Raw genomic sequence first — 23,323 nt, 5'->3', positions numbered from 1 at the left:
AATATTTATTCTGAATTGTTGCTCGCATTAACTTAGCTGTTGTTAACTAAATTGTTGCTGTCTTCAAATGAATTAATGATATCAACAATGAAATTGATGCGCACTATAATTCAATATTGAAGACCGTATCAAATCAAATCAAATGATACGAGTAATATTTGAATAAATTGAATCAGCATACCTTAATTTGCTATATTTGAGTTTATGTTAATATGGCGCTTCATAGGCCTCGTTGCATGATTACCTGTATTATAAGACTATAATACATTTTCTTCATTAAAACGTAGCTATATAGAGGACATCTATATTGCGTGTTTTGATATTTGGTTTATCCAACGAGTTGATATGGTGTATTTATTCGCGATAATTATAGATGCTCTATTTATCTAATACGTCTTCTTTTCGCTTAAATTTTGAGATGATTCCCATGCAGTAATGAGTATGGTAGATTTATTTTGAATCCGTGACTCAGACGTCGTGCTTATCATTCTAGAAAAAATAGTGCGCTTATATAATACAGTACAATAGGGCATTTATGTAAAAGAAATCATGGATGAAAATTGTTTTAGAAGGGATTATAGTTTATAATTAATAATGGAATTATCAACATCATTTTAATTTTGCTATAAAAGAAATTCTACATAAATACAACCTCTTTATACCAGATAGTCTCGCTTTCCCCAGACGTGCAAAGTCTCGAGGGCGAGAGTCTGGGGAAAGCGAGACTATATACCAGAAGAAGCAGCTTACGACTCGTCATGATATATAAGGTGGTTGAGGGGTTGTTACCGGGGCTACCACCACAAAACTTTGTAAACAAAGCAAAACCAAGAAAGCAAATTAAATCAAAAACTTTCGGAGACTGTGTAAACACAAACATTCTTTCAAACCAGGTTAGAAACAACAGCAAGACTTAGTGCTTAAAAACAACTACAGCCAACACAAAACAGTACAAATCTTCATTCTTTGTGGACACCATAATCAAATGGAACCAGCTTGAAACTGTCGAGGCATTCAAGACCGCCCTCAACAGCCTGTGTCAATAAGACCGACACTATACCATAGCTCTCTCACCGTCGTAGAAAAGCCAGAATTGGTAGCTTCGACGCACTCGTACAGATACAGAATATATATAACAAGTTATACGCTTTATATGCATAAACACAGAAAATATGTCATCCAAAATGGAACAGTACGTGTCAAAAGTAGTTTGGACCGAAAGTATCTTATTAAACGGGCGTGTGATAAAGCTAATTATGCTTTATCTCACTTTCAATATAGTCACCACATGTATGTGATAAAGCACGCAAGAACACTGGCGCTTTCATGATGTTGCGGATACCGAGTTAAGGTGGCAGAGGACAGTTGTTGTTTTGTTTTTGTTTTTTTTATTTTCAACATGTGGGAAGGGGTATACATCTAAGTCAGGTTATGACAGGTTAATGAAAAATCATACTACCCTGCTTTCTTAATATTTGTATTTCATATTAGTGTAGTTATTAAATTAGGGCCCTAAATTAAATGTCATCCATACATGCAGGTGTTGCTGCACAAAACATGCCCTGAGCAGGTGGCCCCTTCTTGCTCCGATTTTCTGTCATTTGGGCTAAATCCGCACCACCCCCACACCACCTCAGTACCAAGCGAGGGGATGTAGGCGCCGTGCACAATCAAGAACCCTGTCTCACCTTCTTAAAAATCTACCTTTTATATGGGGCCATCCACCTTCCCTCTGAGCTACCTACCTTTTCCTGAACTAACAGTATATTTCATTTCATCAAATGTCCTCCATTTGCTGACACCAAGTCATTCAGAATTCTTATATCTTTAATTTTTCAACCCAATCGCTAAAAATCTCCATTTCCATGACTTTACATAGAATATTCATATCACCCTTCCAAAATAATATTGTGCTACGTGAAATTCCATAAGTTTTTCTGTTGATAAACTATATCAAATCTACGTGCCTTGCATTGAAATAATATCAATAAATTATACTGAAAATACTATCTATAAATACTATACTATATATCAAATCAACATCTTTTGCATTCAAAATACATGTACTATCAATAAATAGTATACAGCAAGTGTCGTATTATTACTTATTTTTCCTTATGGTATTTGTTAAATTATATGTATATAATGAAAGTTAAAATATGCAGAAAAAATATGGTATTTCTCATTAATTGATATGTATATAAAAATTGTGATAAGCTAAGCCGATCTATGCATATTCAACAGATTAGATATCAAAGTGGGGGTTGAGTAAACTATGTGGATGGGGGATTTCCTGAAACGCCTGAATGACTAGAAGAACATTAGATATGGCGTGATGTCATCGTATATAAAGTCGGCCGCCGGAAAAATCAATGAATGCTTAGACATATAGGGTTTTCACAATCTGACTAAAGTACAGACCTATATTATTATATATATATATAATAATATAGGTCTGTACTTTAGTCAGATTGGGGTTTTCAAATTTGTATTTTAAATTTAAGTCAGTTCCCAACAAGGAAACACATGAAGTGAGTCCTGGACAGGTAAGAATCTAAATACTACTGAAATAGTAAGTCTGTCTATGTAGGTCACACATACGGCAAACACAAAAGTTTGTAAAATATCTCAAAATCAGGTCGGGTCGCTTTATGTTTATGGATTTTCATATTTACGTACTAGTGCAGTGTTAGACGGTATGATTTGGTACGGGCCTGTTCTGTGTGTTGTATTGTTTAGAATCAGTTATTCTTTCTTGAATATTAAGTTTTATTCTGTTTACAGAAGCGTCTTCCTTGTTCCTAGTCAATATAGCGGTGTGCACAACCATTATAGATTAGGAACAACGATTTAAAAATATGCAGGCCTGGGCCTGAAATAACTGCAGCCTTCACTATATATATGTCTGTGTACGAATGTCAGCAAATTGGATTTATTGATTCAGAATGATGTATTTTTCATTTCAAGTTTCAAAATTTTATTTGGGGACATTGTACAATGTAACAGCTAGTATACAATGTCTTATTGTATCATTATCAAAGGACAGACTACCTATCTTCAACGTTTGTTAAATGTAAACACCAGAGTTTATCAAGTGTATACATACAAAGCATGAACAGATATTGCACGACGTTCATGTTGTTCACAATGTCATTTATCTGTAATTTACATTCACTGTGTTTTCTGCTTCTTTTCTATTGAAATCCATTACTTGTGATTTGCAATTATGAAGACTGCACAATTTGTTTTGATCTTATCCACCTGTGAATAATTACACATCCCACGAACTCCGCGACCTATTTTGCGTCATTGTTGAAAAATATGTTTTCTGGTTTATTGTTTACCTTTTATTTGAATTTATGATAATAAATAACATTTATCCATATTATGCAATGAATATTTTATGAATTAAGAGTTTGCTCTTCTTGGACTATTTCCCTTAATTTATTGTCGTTCAAATATGGAAATCAGTACTGACCAAATATGGAGACAAGTCAAGGTCGGATGATTACAATTACATTAAAATAAATTACAAATCAATAATATATATTTAACGTACCTTTGAGTATTTTTATTTTACAGAAATATATAGATATAAGTAATAAAATGCATTCTTTAGTTTGTTAAACGGAAGGTTAAGGTTGCAAAGATTGCAGAAAAAAATTGCATAACGCGGGTTATATGCATTTTTTCTGCAATGTTTGCGACCTTCATCTGAGTCATCTTCCGTTAAACAAACCTAGAGAATGTATTTTATTATTTACACAACAACAAAAAGCATCAGTTAACGTAACAAAAAACTTACTGTTGTCACCCGATAAACATCAAGTTCAAATAGATTGAGGATAAAATGACTTCATGATGACAATTAATGTCTTGTAATCTTTCATAGCACTATGCTATAATTATTGATAAGCTGAATGAAAGAAATAACACACGGATAAATCATGTGATATAAACCAACACCAGATCAATTCAATTCAGTTTAATTCACTCAAACCAACTATACATTTGTACATGAGGTACAATTTACAATTTGTAATTAGGCAATTTGTTAGAGGTACACTATGAATTATACTAGGGAAAAAACAATTTGCATATACACCGACATTTGCAAGCTGTTCAGTTCTGTTGGTGACCTATAATTCCCACCTCCTTCCCCTAATCACCATGTCATGAAGGATCCAAATCGGTGGTCAAATGGAGGTATTCGATTATACATGAAATAGTGTAGTAATGACAAGATTCTATTTGTAATCCACCTCTAAAACTTCATTGTTATTTCGGATTTCAAACATTTCGGTTGAGCATCACTGAAGAGACATGATTTGTCGAAATGCGCATCTGGTGCATCAAAATTGGTACCGTATAAGTTTTACATTATGACCCCTGGGTCGAGGCCTCTGCTGGTGGACTGTTAGTCCCCGAGGGTCTCTACAGCCTAGTAGCTAAATACTTCGTTACTAGCTTGAAAATACGGATGTATATTTAATTGCTGTTATAAAATTTAGAAATTCATTTCAAAATTAAAGATTATCTCCCTCACGATCCTTAGACGAATTTGACTCCACTTTTTTGGCACACTGCTTTTCCCTATCATAGCTCTAAAACTTCATTGTTATTTCGGTTGAGCATCACGGACGAGACATGATTTGTCGAAATGCGCATCTCTTGCATCAAAATTGGTAAAGTTTTACATCAGTAAGAGTCACACAGCATAAATAACGTGATGGACAGAGACATGCAAAATTAAAACAAGATAATGATGAATGCATGTCTTCAACAATATGAGTTTTCGTTTGTTGTCTGATGGTGAAAAACCCCGATAGATTAAATGAACGATAAACGATATATCTTGACGTACAATCAGGAAATGAAACTTCATTTTCAATCTCGCTTGATGCTGCATATCATTCTTTCACTCTACATTGATAATAACCTGTTTACATTGTTGGGATATACATTAATCTGAATAAAGCCAGAGCTCTATTTCGCACCTCGTAAATAGAGACAGATGGTGCCATGCATGTTAGTCTGACGAAAGTAGTTACTCTTGTCGTAGTAGTATATGCTAAAGTTAGCAAAGAGATGATCAGAAATCTACTATAATGTTCAGAAATCTACTATAATGTTCAGAAATCTACTATAATGATCAGAAATCTACTATAATGATCAGAAATCTACTATAATGATCAGAAATCTACTATAATGTTTTTAGCTCACTTGAGTTATAAGCTCAAGTGAGTTTTTCTTATCTTTTGTCCGTCTGTAAACTTTAAACATTTTTTACTTCTTCCTCATGGAAAACCACAGGACCAATTTCAACCAAATTTGTCATAAAGTGTCCATGGGTATTAAAAGGGGATTCAAAATGAAGGATATCATTCCTTTTAAAGGGGATATGATTAAGAAGTAGTGAAAACATGGTAGCATCTTTTAAAAATGATCTCAAGAACCACCGAACCAAAAAATACTAAACTTCAGTGAACGCTTCCTTAATGAGTGTAGATTCAAGATTGTTCAAATCTTGGCTCCTGGTAGTAGGATGGGGCCACAAAAGGGGATCAAAGGTTTGTATTGGAATACATAGGGAATTTAAAAAAAAATAATCTTTTTTTCAAGAGCAAGAGAGTGATGAATAGTCATACTGGTATGCAAGCATCATCGGAAGTGCAGATTAAAGTTTGTTAAATTTGTGTCTCTTGGGGTCGAGTGGGGCCACAACAGGATATCAAAGTTTTACATAAGAAAATATAGTAGAAAGTCTTCTTGTTATGAACAGCTAGGCTATGATTACTCATCCTCAGGTAGTACGGATTCTTTGTTGAAATCATTGGGATAGGGTATGGCAACCATAGGGGATCAAACATGGGAATATAGAAGAAAAACTATAAAACTCTTCTCCAATAGTAGTCATATCATCATACCTGATCAAATCATGGCACTGGAAGGGTATGATGGGTCCTCAATAAAAGATCAAAGGTATTTTTTTTTTATTGTTTTCATCATTTTCAACAAATACATATACACCTTTTACTCACACTCTCATACAGATTAAAGAAAGCATATAGACAATTACATGTATATTCTAGTACTTATTGTTAAAAAAAAAGAAGAAATGCTGTTGTCATTAATTGAAAAGATATTTCGATTTAGACCATTTCTTTTTGTAAAATATTTGTTCTGTAATTTTTCCTCCAAGATGTAGTAATCATATAAACATTTCAAAACATCATCAAAAACAATATATTGACATTCTTTCTTGAATATTGGAATATGTATCTCGTTACTAAGAGGATTATAAAGTTTAAAACCATGCGTTCTTTTTCTGGAAAACCAAAAATAACATTTTGTACACTAAATCCCATTCTTTTACCAGATTTTTGAAAAACCCAATCTGATAATTTTGTCCATAGTGTAGAGACAGAAGGACAATAAAAAAGATATGCTTAATTATTTCTGATTCTAGTGCACATATTGAACAAAGTGGAGAGTTCTTAATTTTTGACATATGTAGGAGTTTGTTAGTACCTAATATTCTATGAATGATTCTATAGTTGAACCATATCAGTCCTGAATCTTTTGTTACAGATTTGATGTTTGTTCATACATGTGTCCAATTTAAATCTAATTGCAAATTTAAATCATTAACCCAGTTGTTTTCACAGATAGGTCGATGGTGTGATTTTGATATTAAATAGTCAAATATTCCTAGCACCTTTTTGTATTTGCATAGAATTTTAATGAATTCAGGTTGATATGGTTGAAAAGTTGTATCATGTATAAGCAGTTTGATATTTGGCCATGAGTGCACAATAGCTTGTTTCAATCCCTCATATGTAGTAAATGGAATTTGAATTGAGTATTCATTTGTGATACTTTGGTAGCTGATAAAATTGCCTTGCTTATCTAATAAAGCATATATTATATGAAACCCCTTGTCATATAATTGCTTGCAAAATATGTATTTATTTTGAATCTTTATTTTACCATAGGGGTTCAAACAAAATATGAAAATCTTTCATTTCAAAACTTTCCTAAATTCTGCGAAGTAAAATAGAGTTTTTTTCCGGAAAGAGTTTCTAGTGGAATTTGCTTTTTGTTTACAGTAAATGACACCATTTTGTAATGTTACAACCAGTAATTTCAGAAAATAAGCTTATCCAGCTACATGTAGAATTAGTTGTAAAAAGTCTCCTAAACCAAGTTAGTTTGAGAGACTTGATAAATGTTTCTATGTTGGTCATTCTACACACACCATTTTCAAAATCTAATTCTAGTTTTTTTTTCTAGAAATTTTCTCCATTTTCTTCCCCCATATAAATTTGTAAAACTTAAATGGATTGGGCAGGGAGAAAAACCAACAAAATATTTCTTCAGCCTAGAAAAAAGAAATTATATGAATAAAACTGTAAACAAACTTATGCTCAGCAATGGTAATACTATTTTTTCACAGACAGATATTTGAGCAGAAATTGAGAAATTCTACAAAACTCTTTATTCTAGTTATGATAATAAATTACAAGATGTAAACATTGATACCATTATTGATATTAATGATGTTAGAATACTTGATGACAACATGTCAAAAACATTAGAGGGATATATAAACAATGAAGAAGCCCTTTTAACACTGTCATGGGGCAGGTTTGGGCCACGATACAGATGAAAGTTTTACATTAGGATATATGGGGACTTTGAAACCCTCCTTTTCTAAAACATCAGGACCATGGTTAGTATGCAACCATGTAGTGCAGATTCAAGTTTGTTTGAATCATGGTTTTTGTAGGTAGGATGGGGCAACAACTGGGAATCAAAATTATAGATGGGTACATATATATATATGATCCGGATATAGGGCTAACGGCAGGTGTGACCGGTCGACAGGGGATGTTTACTCCTCCTGGGCACCTGATTCCACCTCTGGTGTGTCCAGGGATCCGTGTTTGCCCAAATATCTATTTTGTATTGCTTATGGGAGTTATGAGATTGATCACTGTTCGTTGTCTTCGCCTTTCATATATATATATATATATATATATATATATATATATATATATGTCGTTAAGAATCTTCTTCTCAAGAACCCCTGGCCATGATTAATCATAATAATATACAAACATTCCCAAGTTGTATGGATAATTTTTTTCTTTTAAATTACTGGTATGAACCTATGGTAAGGGGGAGGCTAAAATACTGGTGATCAAATGTACTTATTAGTTATTATGATCCATCAATATAGGGAAGAAAACAATCTTCCCCCCACACAGCAAGGCCATGATAGTGATATCGATATTGAGGCCTATGTTGTGTGTACTACAGTTCAATTAATTCTATGATCCTTCGGGGCCAGGGTGGGGTAAAAGAACTGGGTTTAAAGTTTATCCTGGGAATAAAGAGGGTAAAAAATCTTTTTAAAAGCTTCTGAAGAATAGTATTACCAGGGTTACTATGGTGAGCGTTGTGTGCCTCTTGCAATATCTTTGCTTTGGACATTTGATCTCTCACCACATATTAACGTTTTAAATAAAAATATGCACCAATATTCAATTCAAAAATACTTTCCTAAAGGTTTTAGTAGAGGGATGGCTACCACTGAGAAAAATCCAGAAGGTGAAGAAAAATAGCTAAGGAATGAAGTCCGCGGATGTTAATGAAAATGTGGGATTTGGGCGGACCCAAGTGGATCCTTGGGACAGAATCCAGTTGGCCCTTATCGAGGAGATAGACTCTAATAGTGAAGTACGATACGAGATATTTAAACTATCTGGGTCCAAGATTCCATCAGCAGGCACAGTAAAGGTGAGAAAGTATTCCCTACCAGGATTTGTTAGAATCACTTAACTGTTTGCCACTGTGCAAGTATATTTTGGATGTTTTCAGAGGATTTTATTAAACACAAAAATGCCATTTTTTTTGGGTCATGTTCTACTAGTATTTCATTAAGTTTCTTCGTTATAGCATAACAAGTTAGTTAGATTGCATTATGTTGATAATTCACAGGATGGCGCAAGCTATCTCAAGGCTTTGGAAGAGCATTTCCAACATAATAAAGATGATGTTGTTCAGTTTTTGTATCACGTGACTGACGAATGTAGACTACACCTCGACCAAGGCACGACCTCAGTATCCTCCATTCTTAAGCAATACAAAGAAGGACGAAGGGAGAACGAGTTGGGAATGAAACAAATAGGCATCTCGCGGAAGTGTGAGCTTATTGGAAGAGAACAAGAGATACAAAGAACCCTGGGAAATATCCAAAGCAAGCAGTACAAAGGTGGTGCTTTTGGTAGTCTGATGCGATAGTTTAGAGCTAACCGTCTCTCTCTCTCTCTCTCTCTCTCTCTCTCTCTCTCTCTCTCTCTCTCTCTCTCTTTTATTATTATTATTATTTAATTATTTAGAGTTGACCCCCCCTCTCTCTGTGTGTGTTCTCACATATATATACTTTTTATAACTACATGTATTATGATCCGTGTATTGGTACTTATAAGCAGTGTTACACTCTAGGTGTGTGGATTTGTGGACTAGGCGGTATGGGTAAAACTAGCATGGCTGATGAAGTCTGTAGGAGGTTACTCGGAGAAACAGCCGCATGGAGGATCATCAAAGTGGAATTAAGGTAACATGTAGTAAAATTGAATGATAATGATAATAATAACCAATTTCAAACATATCTTTAAATATTCTATTCCATGCAGTGTAATGTTAACGTCATCTCTGCATGACTTTCCATCATTGTAGACTACGTAATGGCGGGTGTCCTATAGCAATCACTCTGTCTGTCTGTCCGTCCGTCAGCACTCTCTACGACACGTGATAATTCAAGTTTCCTGGAGAAGATATTCATAAATTTTATACTTGGAATAGACATAGGAAGACCAGTTTCGATTTTCAGATTTATCTATTTTGTCGTCACGGAGCTATAGGACTTGATTTTTTTTATTGCTGCAATAACTTGATATTTTCAATGAATTTAATTATTTAGATTTAAATTTAAATTTATTTAGATTATTTAAATTATTTAGATTTAAATGTTATTTTTCCATTTTTATTGTTTACAATGCTTAACTAAAGTATTTCTAATGGTCAACCAAAATTTGAATATCACTTCTAGAGTAACAAGCGAGATACAGCACCAGCAAACAATGCTCTTGCCATGTTTTGTGTACATTTAGATTGCTTAATAGAAAACAGCATGTAGATGTGCCAAACACTAGAACTATTTAAATGTGTTCAGAATTAACTTATAAATTGAATAAATCTGTTTTAAACGAAACTTTTACTAGTATATTTAAACAATGTAAACTAAAACATGGCACGACCCTTGTTTACATAACAAAGAATTGTGAGCTCTGTATCTTTCACATACCTTGACAACTAACACTCAAATTTTTGTTGACCATTAGAAATACCTTAGTTAAGCATTCTAAACATTACAAATGATACATATCATATTTGTACCTATCGGTCTTTTCAATGAATGAAAGAATTGAGGCGTGGATGGACATCTATAATTATCAAATATACAAATTTGTCAGTGATATTTGTCGTCTAGCGAAAGTGTAGTTTCCATTTTATTCATGCTTCTGAAAAGTTCCATAATAGGGGCGGATCCTGAAAATTTTCAAGGGGGTTACGACCCAAGTTATCACTTTTCCGCTCCAAAAGGGGGAGGGATTGAATACCCTAAAATGACAATACATATCTTTTTGTTAATTAAGTGTTCAGGCAGAGGAGAGGGGTTGAAATTTCCATGCCCCCGTTAGATCCGCCATTGCATAATAGCTAGGAAGATAGTGCATTGTGTCATATAATAGTTTGATTACTTCTAAAATAGGGAACAGAAATGCATACGAGATCTCGTGAGAAATGTACTTAACCTGATTGGGGAGTCAGTGGTGGTGTCACACAGGGAGGGGCTATCAGAAGGAGTCTTTGATTCATGCGTAGACGAAAAAACTGAAGAGGATAATTTCGTCGACTTGAAAGGAGACTCATGGAGACAACTTATGATTGAAAAATGCTGTGAAAGCTCAGGTGTACTATCATAAACATTTCTATCATAAGAACCATAACTTTAGCTCTTACGGTATGATCTTACACGTTATCACGATTATCAATAAAGCCTAATTCACTTTTGCCATGGCAGCCGTGAGGTCGATTTTCCGTGCGATTTTGGAGGCAACGACTTTTATGTTTATATTGTATGCGTCTATCGTGCCATTTGTAGCACGGGCTCTCGGGGAGAGGTCGGAACAAGCCCATAAGGTGGCTGTGCGGATATTGTTCGAATACCACGCGATTGTAAAATATTCTCCGTGCTATCTCCACAAGTCTCCCACAGGAATCGCATGAAGCCCGCATGGCTTCCGTAGAACCCCCCTATAATTTTTGTAGCCAACTATGTTCTCCGAAATTGTGCGTTTTCTGATCAGCTCACATCTTCCGCAAAATGTCGGTTCGAGGATTATGCAAAACGTTTTACGACATGTCTACGAGTTTACTTGTATCACTGTCAACTAAACCAAATCGTGGAAATCACGGAGCACGTGATACTTTACAAAAATTCTGCAACCGCCGTCTGCCATCGCATGCTAGCCACACTAAATGGAAGAAAGGCTCCGTAGGAGCATCGCAGGACAAATGTAAACTAGGCTTTTTTAAAGACACCAAGACCTAGAAAAAATATTCTTTAAAAAACCAGTGCGAAGGGACCAGTATCATTTGTTCGAATCATGTATTAAGATGCTGATTTCTGTTGTACTCTCTAAGATAAGACATATCTGTATATTTATATTGCATATCGCATTTTCCTCTATGAACCAACCAATTTCAGCGCGCGACACAATCCATTCACATTGACTATGAACGGATTATGAACTAGCTTAAAGCACGCGACTGAGAGAGCGTAATGATTTGAAAAAAATAGAACATCTGTTACAAAGATCTCGCAAGTCACATCTTTGGATTAAGATTGTAAACTTACGTGGATTATCATCCCAATCTTGCGGTCTCCTACCTCCAAAATACAGTGCACCTTGCAATATGTTGATAAGAGGCAGGATGAGACGAAATATGACGTCATGTCTATGTGTTGACGTACGTCACAATAACTACTGTGACAGAGGCTAGGAGTTCGTTTTATGCAACAAAATAGAAGCAATGTAAACAAACGGTGTTTTAGTAAATGAATATAATTATAAAAAATGAACATCACTTTTGAGCTGTTCATGGTCAATATGAACGGATTTGGATTTGAGGCAAATTCTCTGTGAATCGCTAACGCGATTCACAGAATTTGCCTCAAATCCAAATCCGTTCATACTGACCATGAACAGCTCAAAAGTGATGTTCATTTCTTAAATGTAGTAAACTGAGTAGGTAATATATTTCGAAGGGAAAAGTTTTAAAACAAACAATAACTGTTTTCAGGCGAAAATAAAGTGCTTTTTTTGGACAACATTGATGGTCTCTTAGCGAATGATGCGCCCGAGTTTAGTGATTTCCTGCACCAAGTAGTGAAGAAACTTAGTGACGCTGAAGAGGACCCATGTCACCGAGGAAAGGTGCCGAAAATTTGCAAACACACATTTCTGTATATAGGTTTGAGAATATGTTTAACCTTCGGGAAAGGTGCGAACTGGTGGATTTCTGGCATAGTGTACAATATGTTTTGCCCGATTGTATTGCAATCTTTTTAACGGAATCAACATTGTCAAGAAAAACTTGCTTATTTCAAAATATGTAGAATATCATTTCATTATAGCCCCCGCGAACGAAGTTCAGGGGGGTATATAGGAATCAATCTGTCCGTCTGTCTGTCCGTCTGTCTGTCTGTGCAGATTCGTGTCCGCACCATAACTTCTTTGTTCTTTGACATAGGCATACCATATTTGGCACACAGGTGGATCACCATGAGACGATGTGTCGAGTACCTTCATGACCTGTATATGACCTTGACCCTTGACCTCAAGGTCAAAATTAAAGTTTTTTTTACAATGGATTCGTGTCCGGGCCATAACTTCTTTCTTCTTTGTCATAGGCATACCATATTTGACACATGAGTGTATCACCATGAGACGATGTGTCGGGTACCTTCATGACCTATATATGAATTTGACCTCAAGGTCAAAATTAAAGGTTTTTACAATGGATTCGTGTCAGGGCCATGACTTCTTTGTTCTTTGACATAGGCATACCATATTTGACACATGACTGTATCACCATGAGACGATGTGTCGGGTACCTTCATGACCTCTATATGACCTTCAACTTTGACCTCAAGGTCAAAATTGATAATAGGGTTTTGACATAGTCCTACCATAAGACATGGGTGTATCACCATGATACTATGTGTCTTGTACATTCATGACCTCTTTATGACCTTGACCTTTGATCTCAAGGTCAAAATTATAGGTTTATACCATGGATTTGTGTTCGGACTATATCTTCCATTTTCTTCTACAAAGGCATAGCATATTTTTACACTCAGGAAAGAGGTAATTTATACCTATTAACAACACCCTTTGGGAGATTGGGGTAAGCGGGGGGTATTCTTAGTGAGCATTGCTCACAGTACCTCTTGTTTAAAGTTTGTTTCTTTGTCTTACATCCCTTCGAGAATTTTTCACTCATACTGAGACCTCATCAGCTGTAATTGAAGTACCACGCTTAGCCTCAAGGTCGTAGCAGTGGCAGGACCTCGAATTTTTGTCAGCTCAAGTGAATTTTTCTGGTTAAATTTTGTCATGCGCATGTTGTCATTGTCTTTGTCGTCGCTGTTAACTTTTCTCATTTTCATCTTCTTCTGGCTCAATTTTAATCAAACTTGGCACAAATTACCCTTGGTTGAAGAGGATTCAAGTTTGCCTACATGGAGGGTCACCCCTTCCCATCAAGGGGAGCTGATAAAAAAGAAGACAAAAAACAGGATGGGGTCATTAAAACAATTTCTTCTCAAAAACCACTTTGCCAGAAAAATTGAAATCTACAAGAAAGGTTCCTTACATAGTGCATTCAAATTTGCTCAAATGATACCTCCCCCCTAGGGTAAGGTGAGGCCATAATAGGGGATCAAAAGTTTACTTAGGAAAAATCTTTAAAAATTCTATTCTCAATAACAACAGGGTAATGATTACTCATATTGATATGCAAGCATCCCCAGGTAGTTCAAATTCAAATTATGGTCCCCAGGGGTAGGGTGTGGCTAGAATAGTGGATAAAAGTTTTACTTGGGAAGATATAGGGGAAATCTTTAAATAAAACGTCTTCTCACCGATAGGGTCATGATTATGCAAGTATCCCTAGGTGGGTCAGATTCAAGTTTGTTTAAATTGTGGCCCCTGAAAGTAGGAAAGGGCCATGATAGGGGTCAAAGTTTTACATGGGAATGTATAGAAAAAAATCGTCTCAACAACAGCAGGGGCATGATTAGTCATACAAGCATCCACAGGTAATACATATTTAAGTTTGTTCAACTCATGACACCCAAGGGGTGGGGTGTAGGTTCACAACAGGGGATCAAAGCTTTATATGAGAATATATAGGAATTTTTTTTAAAAGCAAGACCGTGATTAGTCATATTGGTATGCAAGCATCTTCTGGTAGTGCAAATTCAAAATTGTTCAATTCATTGACCTCGGCGGTAGGGTGGGAGTCCCGTGGGACCATAATAGGAGATCAAAGATTTATATGGGAATTTTATATACAGGGAATTGATAAAAGTAACAAGGCCACACTAAATCATATCAAAATACAAATGTTCTGAATTTGTAAATGTTGAGCGTTTGGTGAAGGAGCATTTCTTACCTATCTCTCCCCCCCCCTCCCCCCCCCCCCCCCCCCCCCCCCCCCGCTTTTAGTGAATAGCGAAATTGGGTCTGTCTGTCCATCCATCTATATGTCAGTCTGTGTCATTCTGTATGTCTGTCACGCTTTTGATTCCAGATTGTAACTCGAAAAGTCCTTCAGCTTTTGCAATGCAATTTCATACAATGATAGAAACTCCCTATGACTTGAAGAAGACACTTATTAATTTTGAGGACAAAAGGTCAAAAACCCAGGTCAGATATTCATATAGTACATCAAATAGTTTCTAGATGATAACTTTAGTCTTCTCTAAGCTTGAACAGTGACACTCAATGTCATGGCTCTCTGTAACATAAGAAATACCTCAACTGAAATGTCAAGGTCACAATTCGTATGAGTTGTTGGATAGTTTTGTACTGTGAAACTATCCCACTTCCTTACAATCTGTGTTCACTTTTAAAAGCAGGGATTTATGTTTTTAAAAGAATAATAATAAAGTTTAAACATAAAATAAAAATATAAGCATGCCAAGAGACATTGTAATCAAATTGATGAAAGTTGATGAAGTAGTTAAAATAAGCTTACACACTGGAAATCTCTCTCTCTCTCTCTCTCTCTCTCTCTCTCTCTCTCTCTCTCTCTCTCTCTCTCTCTCTCTCTCTTCTTCTTCTTCTTCTTCTTCTTCTTCTTCTGTATTTTGGTTAGTTATTCCACTCACTTATCCTGTTCTTAAGCGGGGGACATATATTCCCTGAATTAGTTAGCTTGTTACGTCTTGGGTTTGATGCGGTTAAGGTATGACTTATGACGTTCCGGTCACGAAGCGAACTCTGACTACCGACCCACTGCGAGCAATCATTTCATTTAAACGTGTCATGTTTCCAATGACACCCCAAAACCTCTTCAATATTCATCACTTTTTCAAATTACACTTTATAAAGATACTAGTTAATGCGGGTGGCGGCTCAGTGACTGCTCTTTCACTAAACACTCGCATTTAAAAATGAGAGTCACAGGTCTTTTGGATGGGAATAATAGAATCCTTCATTAGTACGAGTGTGGGATAGGGAAATTCCACCGAGGGGACAAGATTCGCAGTCTAGGACGAGGCTTTGCCGAGTCCTAGACAGCGAATCTTGTTCCAGAGGTGGAATTTCCCTATCCCACACGAGTTAATAATGAAGGATTATTTTTCTCACATTTTACCTACAGTTTAGTGCATAAATTTAGGAGCTTTGAGAAAATTCTAAATTATCAAAATCCTCATTTGAACTTCGATGCAAAAACTAATTAGATAGGCAGAAAGAGAATACCCGAAAATGGTTTACACTGTAAGTGTAAACTAAAAAAAACTAAGGATGTTCACCAGAAAGCTATATACATTAAAATTTAAAGATAACAATGCAACATATTTTTGCTTCATCGTGTACCGTAAATCTTCACCGTGTAACGTAAATCATAGAAAATATATTACGTCACAATCAAATGACGTCGCAGCAGTGTGAGACAGAAAATTCTCACATTATCACCAGTGTGAGATCGACTTTACCCATGTGAGACAGCCATGTGAGATTTTTCTGTCTCACACTGCTGCGACGTCATTTGATTGTGACGTCATATATTTTCTATGATTTACGTTACACGGTGAAGATTTACGTTACACGGTGAAGTAAAATTATTTTGCTTTGTTATCTTTAAATTTTAATGTGTATAGCTTTCTGTTGGACAACCTTGGGTTTTTTAGTTTACACTTACAGTGTAAACCATTTTCGAGTATGCTCTTTCTGTCTATCTAATTAATTTTTGCATCGAAGTTGAAATGAGGATTTTGATAATTTAGAATTTTCTCAAAGCTCCCAAATTTATGCACTAAACTGTAGGTAAAATGTGAGAAAAATAATCCTTCATTATTTACTCGTGAGGGATAGGGAAATTCCACCTCTGGAACAAGATTCGCTGTCTAGGACTCGGCAAAGCCTCGTCCTAGACTGCGAATCTTGTCCCCTCGGTGGAATTTCCCTATCCCACACTCGTACTAATGAAGGATTCTATTAATCTCACATGGGTAAAGTTTATCTCACACTGGTGATAATGTGAGAATATAAAGTCCCATGCCACTGCAGGCTTTGAGCTATCATCACTTGTACGGCCCTAAGCGCCATGCATAGGGCTAAATTTGGGGCTCTTCACCTACAGCTGGTGACATCTCGATTTAAGTGGAAACAATCTTGAAGGAACATCAAGCAAACAAAAACCAAAATCTTGAATTTAGGTTCGCCTTGTTTATTTCAGACACGAATTTTAATCACGTGTCGTCAAAGCTTTCTCTCTATCGGAAAGATCAGGGGATTGACAGATGCTTTTGTGGAAATCTGTCTTAAAGAGCTTACTGGACAACAAGCATCGACACTCTTCAAACGGGAGTTAGAGCGGCAATCTATATCATACGTATGTAATTTTCCTGATAAAATCACATTGTTATATCAAGTTCCTTTAGTTATTTTCTATCGTACATACATGTATATATTAATGTTTTATGTTTTCATTTCTAACCTATAATTCATTACCTACTATGTTTGAATTAACCTTGGAAGTCGGCCTAAACAGCATTTTCGCCGTTTAAGCACCGATTTTGACATAAATTTTGGCTTTTAAGTCCTTCAAAGCAGGTTACAATTTACAATAGTATTTGTCAGGGGCACCTCTGTCTTGGGGTCGAAACTCACGAAAAACCAACAAATACTTGGAGGATTATTTTTTTGTTTTGAAAACCTGTTTCTTATTACACGGGTAATGCTTGTGCTTAGAATACCCCAGACAGCTGCACCACTGGCATTATATGCTGTAATTATTTTTGCCATGATTAAAATCCTCCTCACGCCACGCAATTCTATATTTTGATTTCGCATTTTCAACAGTTTTTTTTAATATCTTATATAATTATGTGCATATTTTCCTTGCCAGAAATAAATATCTTCTCAAGTAAATGTATGTCAAATAGGGAGTTAGCCCGAACGTAAATTTTAAGATCGGATATACATGTAAACCTATAAAATATGAAATATTATATAGAGCTCAAAATACATAAACAATACATGCATGGTGCTAGTACATCACTGTAAGAGGTCTATTAAAAGTTTACGCCTATGTCCATACACTGAAGGCATTGAAAAACAATCAATTACATTTTCTCAGCCTTATGTGACAAATGGGTGAGTTTTATTTTGTAAGACTGAAACCAGCTCCGTTTTTTACTTCCTTTTTTAAAACCCAGAATTGTTCCTTGTTTTGAAAAAAGAAATAGTATTTGTTGACGGTTATTATTATCGTTTTTTATTGATGTAGTGTCATTCTTTTTTTATACATAGAACGAGAAGGACTTGCAGACTCTGGCATCCCTTTGTGGATGTTGTCCATTGGCCGTCCTTTCAGTCAGCGGTCTATTTAAAGACATCACTCCGTCAGAATTGATATCGATATTCCAACTCTGCAAAAGTACTGCAATGCAGAAAGATATTCTAGGGGTGGAAACATGTTTTCGTGAATCGTTTTCAAGGCTGGAAGAACGATACAAGCGCATCCTGATGCAAATGTCGGTATTTCGTACCGCAAAGTTTGACATTGATGCTGCGGCGTTTGTTTGTGGAAGGAACGTAAATTCAGGAAAAGCACAGATGAAGCTTGAAGTTGTGTTTTTGAAAAATCGACATTTTTTAGAATTATCATATGACAATTTTTTCGAACTTGAGCCAAGTGAAAAAATCACACAAACACAGTCAGGAAAAGAATCACATTCATCGAAGTCTTACTATATCCATCCCTTGGTTTATCAATTTTTGAGGACTCAGGAGGAGCAGTATAAAAACATTGTTACCGATGCAAGTGCAAGATATGTCGAGCATATCAACAGGATTCTGTCAAGAGCAGCGAAATTGCCCTCTGTCGATTCCATGAAAACAATCGCCAAATTTGAATCTCATTTCAGTACTCTCTGTGAGTATGTAATACAATATCATTTAAACCCCAGATCAACCACCATCAATGTCGCCAATACAACGAGCGTATTAAACACTGAATGGTTATTGGATTTGATACTGGACACAACGCGTCGATGTCAGTACTATAAACAGATGATCGACCAAGCTATAGAAGAAAACAATGTTTTGGATATTCTTTATTATAAAACCTGTTTAGGTAAACTTTATTTTGAAAACGATAGACATGAAAAGTGTGATAGAATTTTGACTGATATAGAAGATGTAGTGGTTAAACATGAGAAACTTTCAAAAGAACTTGAGTATATGAAACGCAAACAAAACCCCAAAGATGTTCCCTGTGCGCTGGTCCTTGGTTGTTATTGGACAATGCAGGCTCGATATCTCAATAGACTGGAGAAATATGGCGAAGCCAAGGACTATCTTGTAATAGCATTACATGCTTTTAAGAAAAAAGGGAATGGTTGTTGGTCACAAATTTCAAGTATTTACAATTTGTTGGGAGTTATTTCACATAATTTAAAAGAATACGAAACGGCAAAACAATGGCACATGCAAGCTTTGAATTTCGTGAATGATAAGCCTGATGCTTTTATCGACAAAGGCATTTTTCTGACTAATATAGGAACGGCACTGTTGAATCAATGGCAACAGAATAAGCAATCTGATGATTTACTACAAGATGCGGAACGGAATTACAATCGCGCTTTGGAACTGGAATTGACAAAGGCTGAGAAAAGAGCGAAAATTTTGACACAGAGAGGAAAACTTTATCTCAGACAACAAAAATTCGATGCTGCTCAAAGGGATTTTCAAGATAGCTTAGATATATGGAAAGACATTGTAAATCCACCCCACATAAATTTGATTTCAGCATATCATGACATAAGTTCACTCTTCATAAGGAAAGACGCACACTTGAAATTAGGAGGCGGTAAGTTTCAGCGCACAGTTTTGTTAAATCACAGCTATTTATTTATGTTTTACACGCGTATTGTTAATTTTTTCGACTATTCCTTTCATTGTATGTATCTAATTTCTTCTCTATTCTTTGCTTGACTAGAGTCAGGATCTGTACCCTCCATTGTCCAGGCATATAACAACTACAAAGAAATCCAAAGACAAATAGAAGAAGGAGGTCTCTTTAACTGGCATAGCAATAACAATCTTTATGCCCACATTGTTAAGAATCACAAGATTGTTTTGAAACGGCTCAATAGGAATAAGCGTGAAATTGAGCAAGTGATCGAGTTCTACAGGGTAAGTGTCTAGATTGACCTAATGATGTTGGTAACGAATCGGATTTCCATTCTAACACTAAAGGTCTAAGTCCTGTATGTGTATCGTTTTATATCTCATTCAAGAAACCTTTCATACATTACCAACTTTCGATAAATTTTCACACGTTGTAGGGTGTCGCATGTCAAGGATCACAACCCTCTTGACACGCAAAAGATCGTTTCCCTGATGTTCGAAAAAGAGTAGGCTCACTGGGGGCCGTCAGGGAAACTCAAACACTCACAACCAAACATCATTCAATTAAGTAACCGCCGTAAAATATGGCCAAAACGGCGTAAAACCAAATCGATCAATCACAAATTTTGACATAATTATGCATGACGCTCAAGGCCATAGCAGTGCGCGTTCTTATCGTGCTTACACCCATCATGACACAGGACATCTGTTTTATAGTCATATCCAAAAGACTCGTGACTTTCACTTGTAATATCACGCGCTTTTCCATAGAAATGTTAAGTCGAGACTGGGCCTCCTGGGTGCGAAGTGAGGGTAATTAAACTGTGAAATCAACGAAACCCTGTATATCAGCAAACTCTGGATAATTGATAACTACTAGTTTTGTATGATATTTGATACAATCCCCGTTAATAAGATATATGACATGGTTATAATTGTTATTTATATTAGTTATGATTGAGTAAACAGTCACATTTATTTCTCTCATTATTGTTTGGAAAATAGGATTTTGAGGCTGGGAAATTAAACAGGAAAATTCTTCACAGAAGACGTGTTGATCTAGACGATGAACATTCCTTAACGCCGTCACAGTCGCACGATGAAAGCATCGAGTCGGGAAGTGAAGGTTCGGATTCTCATTCAAGACACTCCGAAACCTCTTTTCTCAGTGTAACATCAGATGAAGACTCCGTGATGACGAAGAATTATGATGCCAAAACAGAAAAATTGGAAAAAGTCATTCCAACGCACAATGACGCAGACAGTGCTCGGGTAGAACGATTCGATAGTGGTATTGGAGATTCCATCACTAGTTACACGTCCTCAACATCTGACTCTCACACTAAAGCTCTCCTCTTGTCCATAGCATCCGGCTCGTTTGAGGAAGAGGTATTTTCTCCTTGTGAAAACGGTGACAAAAGTGTTAATAATTTACTCAGAAAAAGGAGAAATTCAGATAGATACCAAACATGCACATTAAAGAGGCAAAGAAGTATTGGCGAAGATTATCTGCGCTGTAGTCCCAATAATGCATTTTAGACCCTGGATATCATACCACAGCTATTAGAATTGATAGTCTGAAATATATGATTAACTTTTAAAAGATCATTCCCAGAGCTCATATATTCAATTGTTTGCTTATTTGTTCGATGTCTCTCTGAGAAAATTGTACTCGTATCGAAACGTCACCGCCAACTGTAGGTGCATATAATGAGATGAGACTTCATTAATCAGCCTTTGAAATGAATTAAAAAAATCATGCACAAACAGTACATCAGGTGATCTAATGCATATTTACACTTCGTTAGGATATTTTGTTATCGTAGTTTGGAATTTGTAATAGATACATAACTCGTTCATTGTAACACCTAAAAATCATCACTCCATCTGACATTTGTAATTCACAATTATTAGAGTGTGTATATTCCTTACAGTGTTTAATAGGAATGTGTAGGTTGAAATGTTCATATGTGAAATTCGCTAATTCTTGATGGAAAAAATTAAATGTATATAGATAGTTTGAATTTGTATTCCTTTTAAAATATTGTGCACGATTTGTGTAAAGTGTATAGCGAAATCGATGAAATATGCAGCGCTTAGTTGGTTAGTTGTATCTTGAGAATCTTTCACTCATATAGAGGTGAAGATAATGAACAGTGATCAATCTCTTAACTCTATAAAGGAATATAAATTAAATAGAAAGTTGGGTAAATACGGACCCCATGATATACCAGACGTGGGATCAGGTGCCTAGGAGGAGTAAACATCCTCTGTCGACCGGTCACACCCGCCATGAGCCCCATATCTTGACCAGGTAAACGGAGTTATCCGTAGTCAAAATCAGTGTGCCCCGAACGGTCTAACAATCGGTATGAAACACGTCATACAGCATTTGACCCAATGATAAGTTGTATTGGCAAACTAGATCGTTATAACGATCATATAATTTGCTAAATGCTGACTTTAAACGAGACTGTTGAAACCCCTGTACCATCAACTTGTTTGTTAGTAGCTTGCCTCGATTTAAAAACTGATCATACGCAGAACAAGCTCTTTCGTATCGAATCAATTGAGAGATATAAACACCATATGCAGGTGACAATGGAGTATTGCTATATTAATATGGGAAGTTGACGATGGCGAAGCTGAAATCATCCCGTTTGTCAATATGTTAGTTTGCTGTTCATATCTACTTTCAATAAAATATCTAAGTATGAAGCAGAAGTGGACGTCTCTGTGGTGTCCTTTATATCGAATGAACGTATCGACGTATGAATGAAAATAGATAAAACGTCGTCGATATATCTAAATGTCAAATTGAAGGCCACAACAAGATATTATTTCTTCTCACGTAGAAGTTTTTGAATAAATTCTGCTTCATATGAATATAAAAACAGGTGAGCTTACAAAGGAGCACAATTCTTGCTCATGGGAATTTCAACAGGCTGTTGGAAGACCTGATCACCAAAGATCACGAAAATATTGTCAATGAGGAACTCAAGCATATTTTTTATTTCAACTTCAGAATACTTGTGCGTGGAATCATAGTTGAGTTTAACAAAGTAATTTTTTGGGAAACTGATCACTAGATATGAATATTTCCGTTTTCCATTTTTGTTGACGAAGGAACTGTCTATGATGTCAAAACGTCTAGTCTTTAATTTATCGTGAGGATTAGTCGTATAAAGTGTTGAAAAGTAATAGGTTTTGATATTGTTGATCTGAGAAAAGTTTTACGATTTCAAGTTAACTAAAATGTAGAATTTTTTAGAATCCACATTTGATTTACACAACTTCTGACATATGTAGTCGCACAGTAAGTTTGAAGTTTCTCCTTCACAGCTGTTAATATTTTCGTGAGGAGGAAAGATAGGGGCTTGGTAAAGCACTTACAAAAGACATAACTCGACATTTATATAGTACGGAAGCCTGCTGAGGCCAATAAATAGAAAGAACATTATTTTATTGCGTTTAATCGCAAAACACAAAACTGTGCATTATTTAATATATGAAAAAATATTAAAAAATAACAAAGAACAAAT

The 23,323-nt window shown here is 35.7% G+C and overlaps 1 protein-coding gene across 1 annotated transcript; it reads left to right on the top strand.

Annotated features, from left to right (window-relative positions):
• Nucleotides 1-2,304: 2,304 nt before the first annotated feature.
• On the top strand, nt 2,305-21,805 carry LOC125675219 (uncharacterized). The gene is made up of 10 exons (XM_048912735.2): nt 2,305-2,546; nt 8,572-8,802; nt 9,004-9,277; nt 9,511-9,622; nt 10,841-11,040; nt 12,436-12,569; nt 17,104-17,259; nt 18,180-19,740; nt 19,870-20,066; nt 20,787-21,805. The coding sequence occupies exons 2-10, from the start codon at nt 8,635-8,637 to the stop codon at nt 21,318-21,320; spliced, it is 3,336 nt and encodes a 1,111-aa protein (XP_048768692.1). The 5' UTR covers nt 2,305-2,546; nt 8,572-8,634; the 3' UTR covers nt 21,321-21,805.
• Nucleotides 21,806-23,323: the final 1,518 nt, after the last annotated feature.

The sequence above is a fragment of the Ostrea edulis genome, chromosome 3 (assembly GCF_947568905.1).
Source record: "Ostrea edulis chromosome 3, xbOstEdul1.1, whole genome shotgun sequence".
Taxonomy (NCBI): domain Eukaryota; kingdom Metazoa; phylum Mollusca; class Bivalvia; order Ostreida; family Ostreidae; genus Ostrea; species Ostrea edulis.
This window is presented reverse-complemented; position numbering and strand designations above follow the sequence as displayed.

Coding starts and splice junctions, on each gene's coding strand:
- LOC125675219 (XM_048912735.2), top strand. CDS start 8,635: ATGAAGTCCGCGGATGTTAATGAAAATGTGGGATTTGGGCGGACCCAA. Junction 19,741..19,869: donor ACACTTGAAATTAGGAGGCG/GTAAGTTTCAGC, acceptor TTGCTTGACTAG/AGTCAGGATCTGTACCCTCC. Junction 20,067..20,786: donor AAGTGATCGAGTTCTACAGG/GTAAGTGTCTAG, acceptor TTTGGAAAATAG/GATTTTGAGGCTGGGAAATT.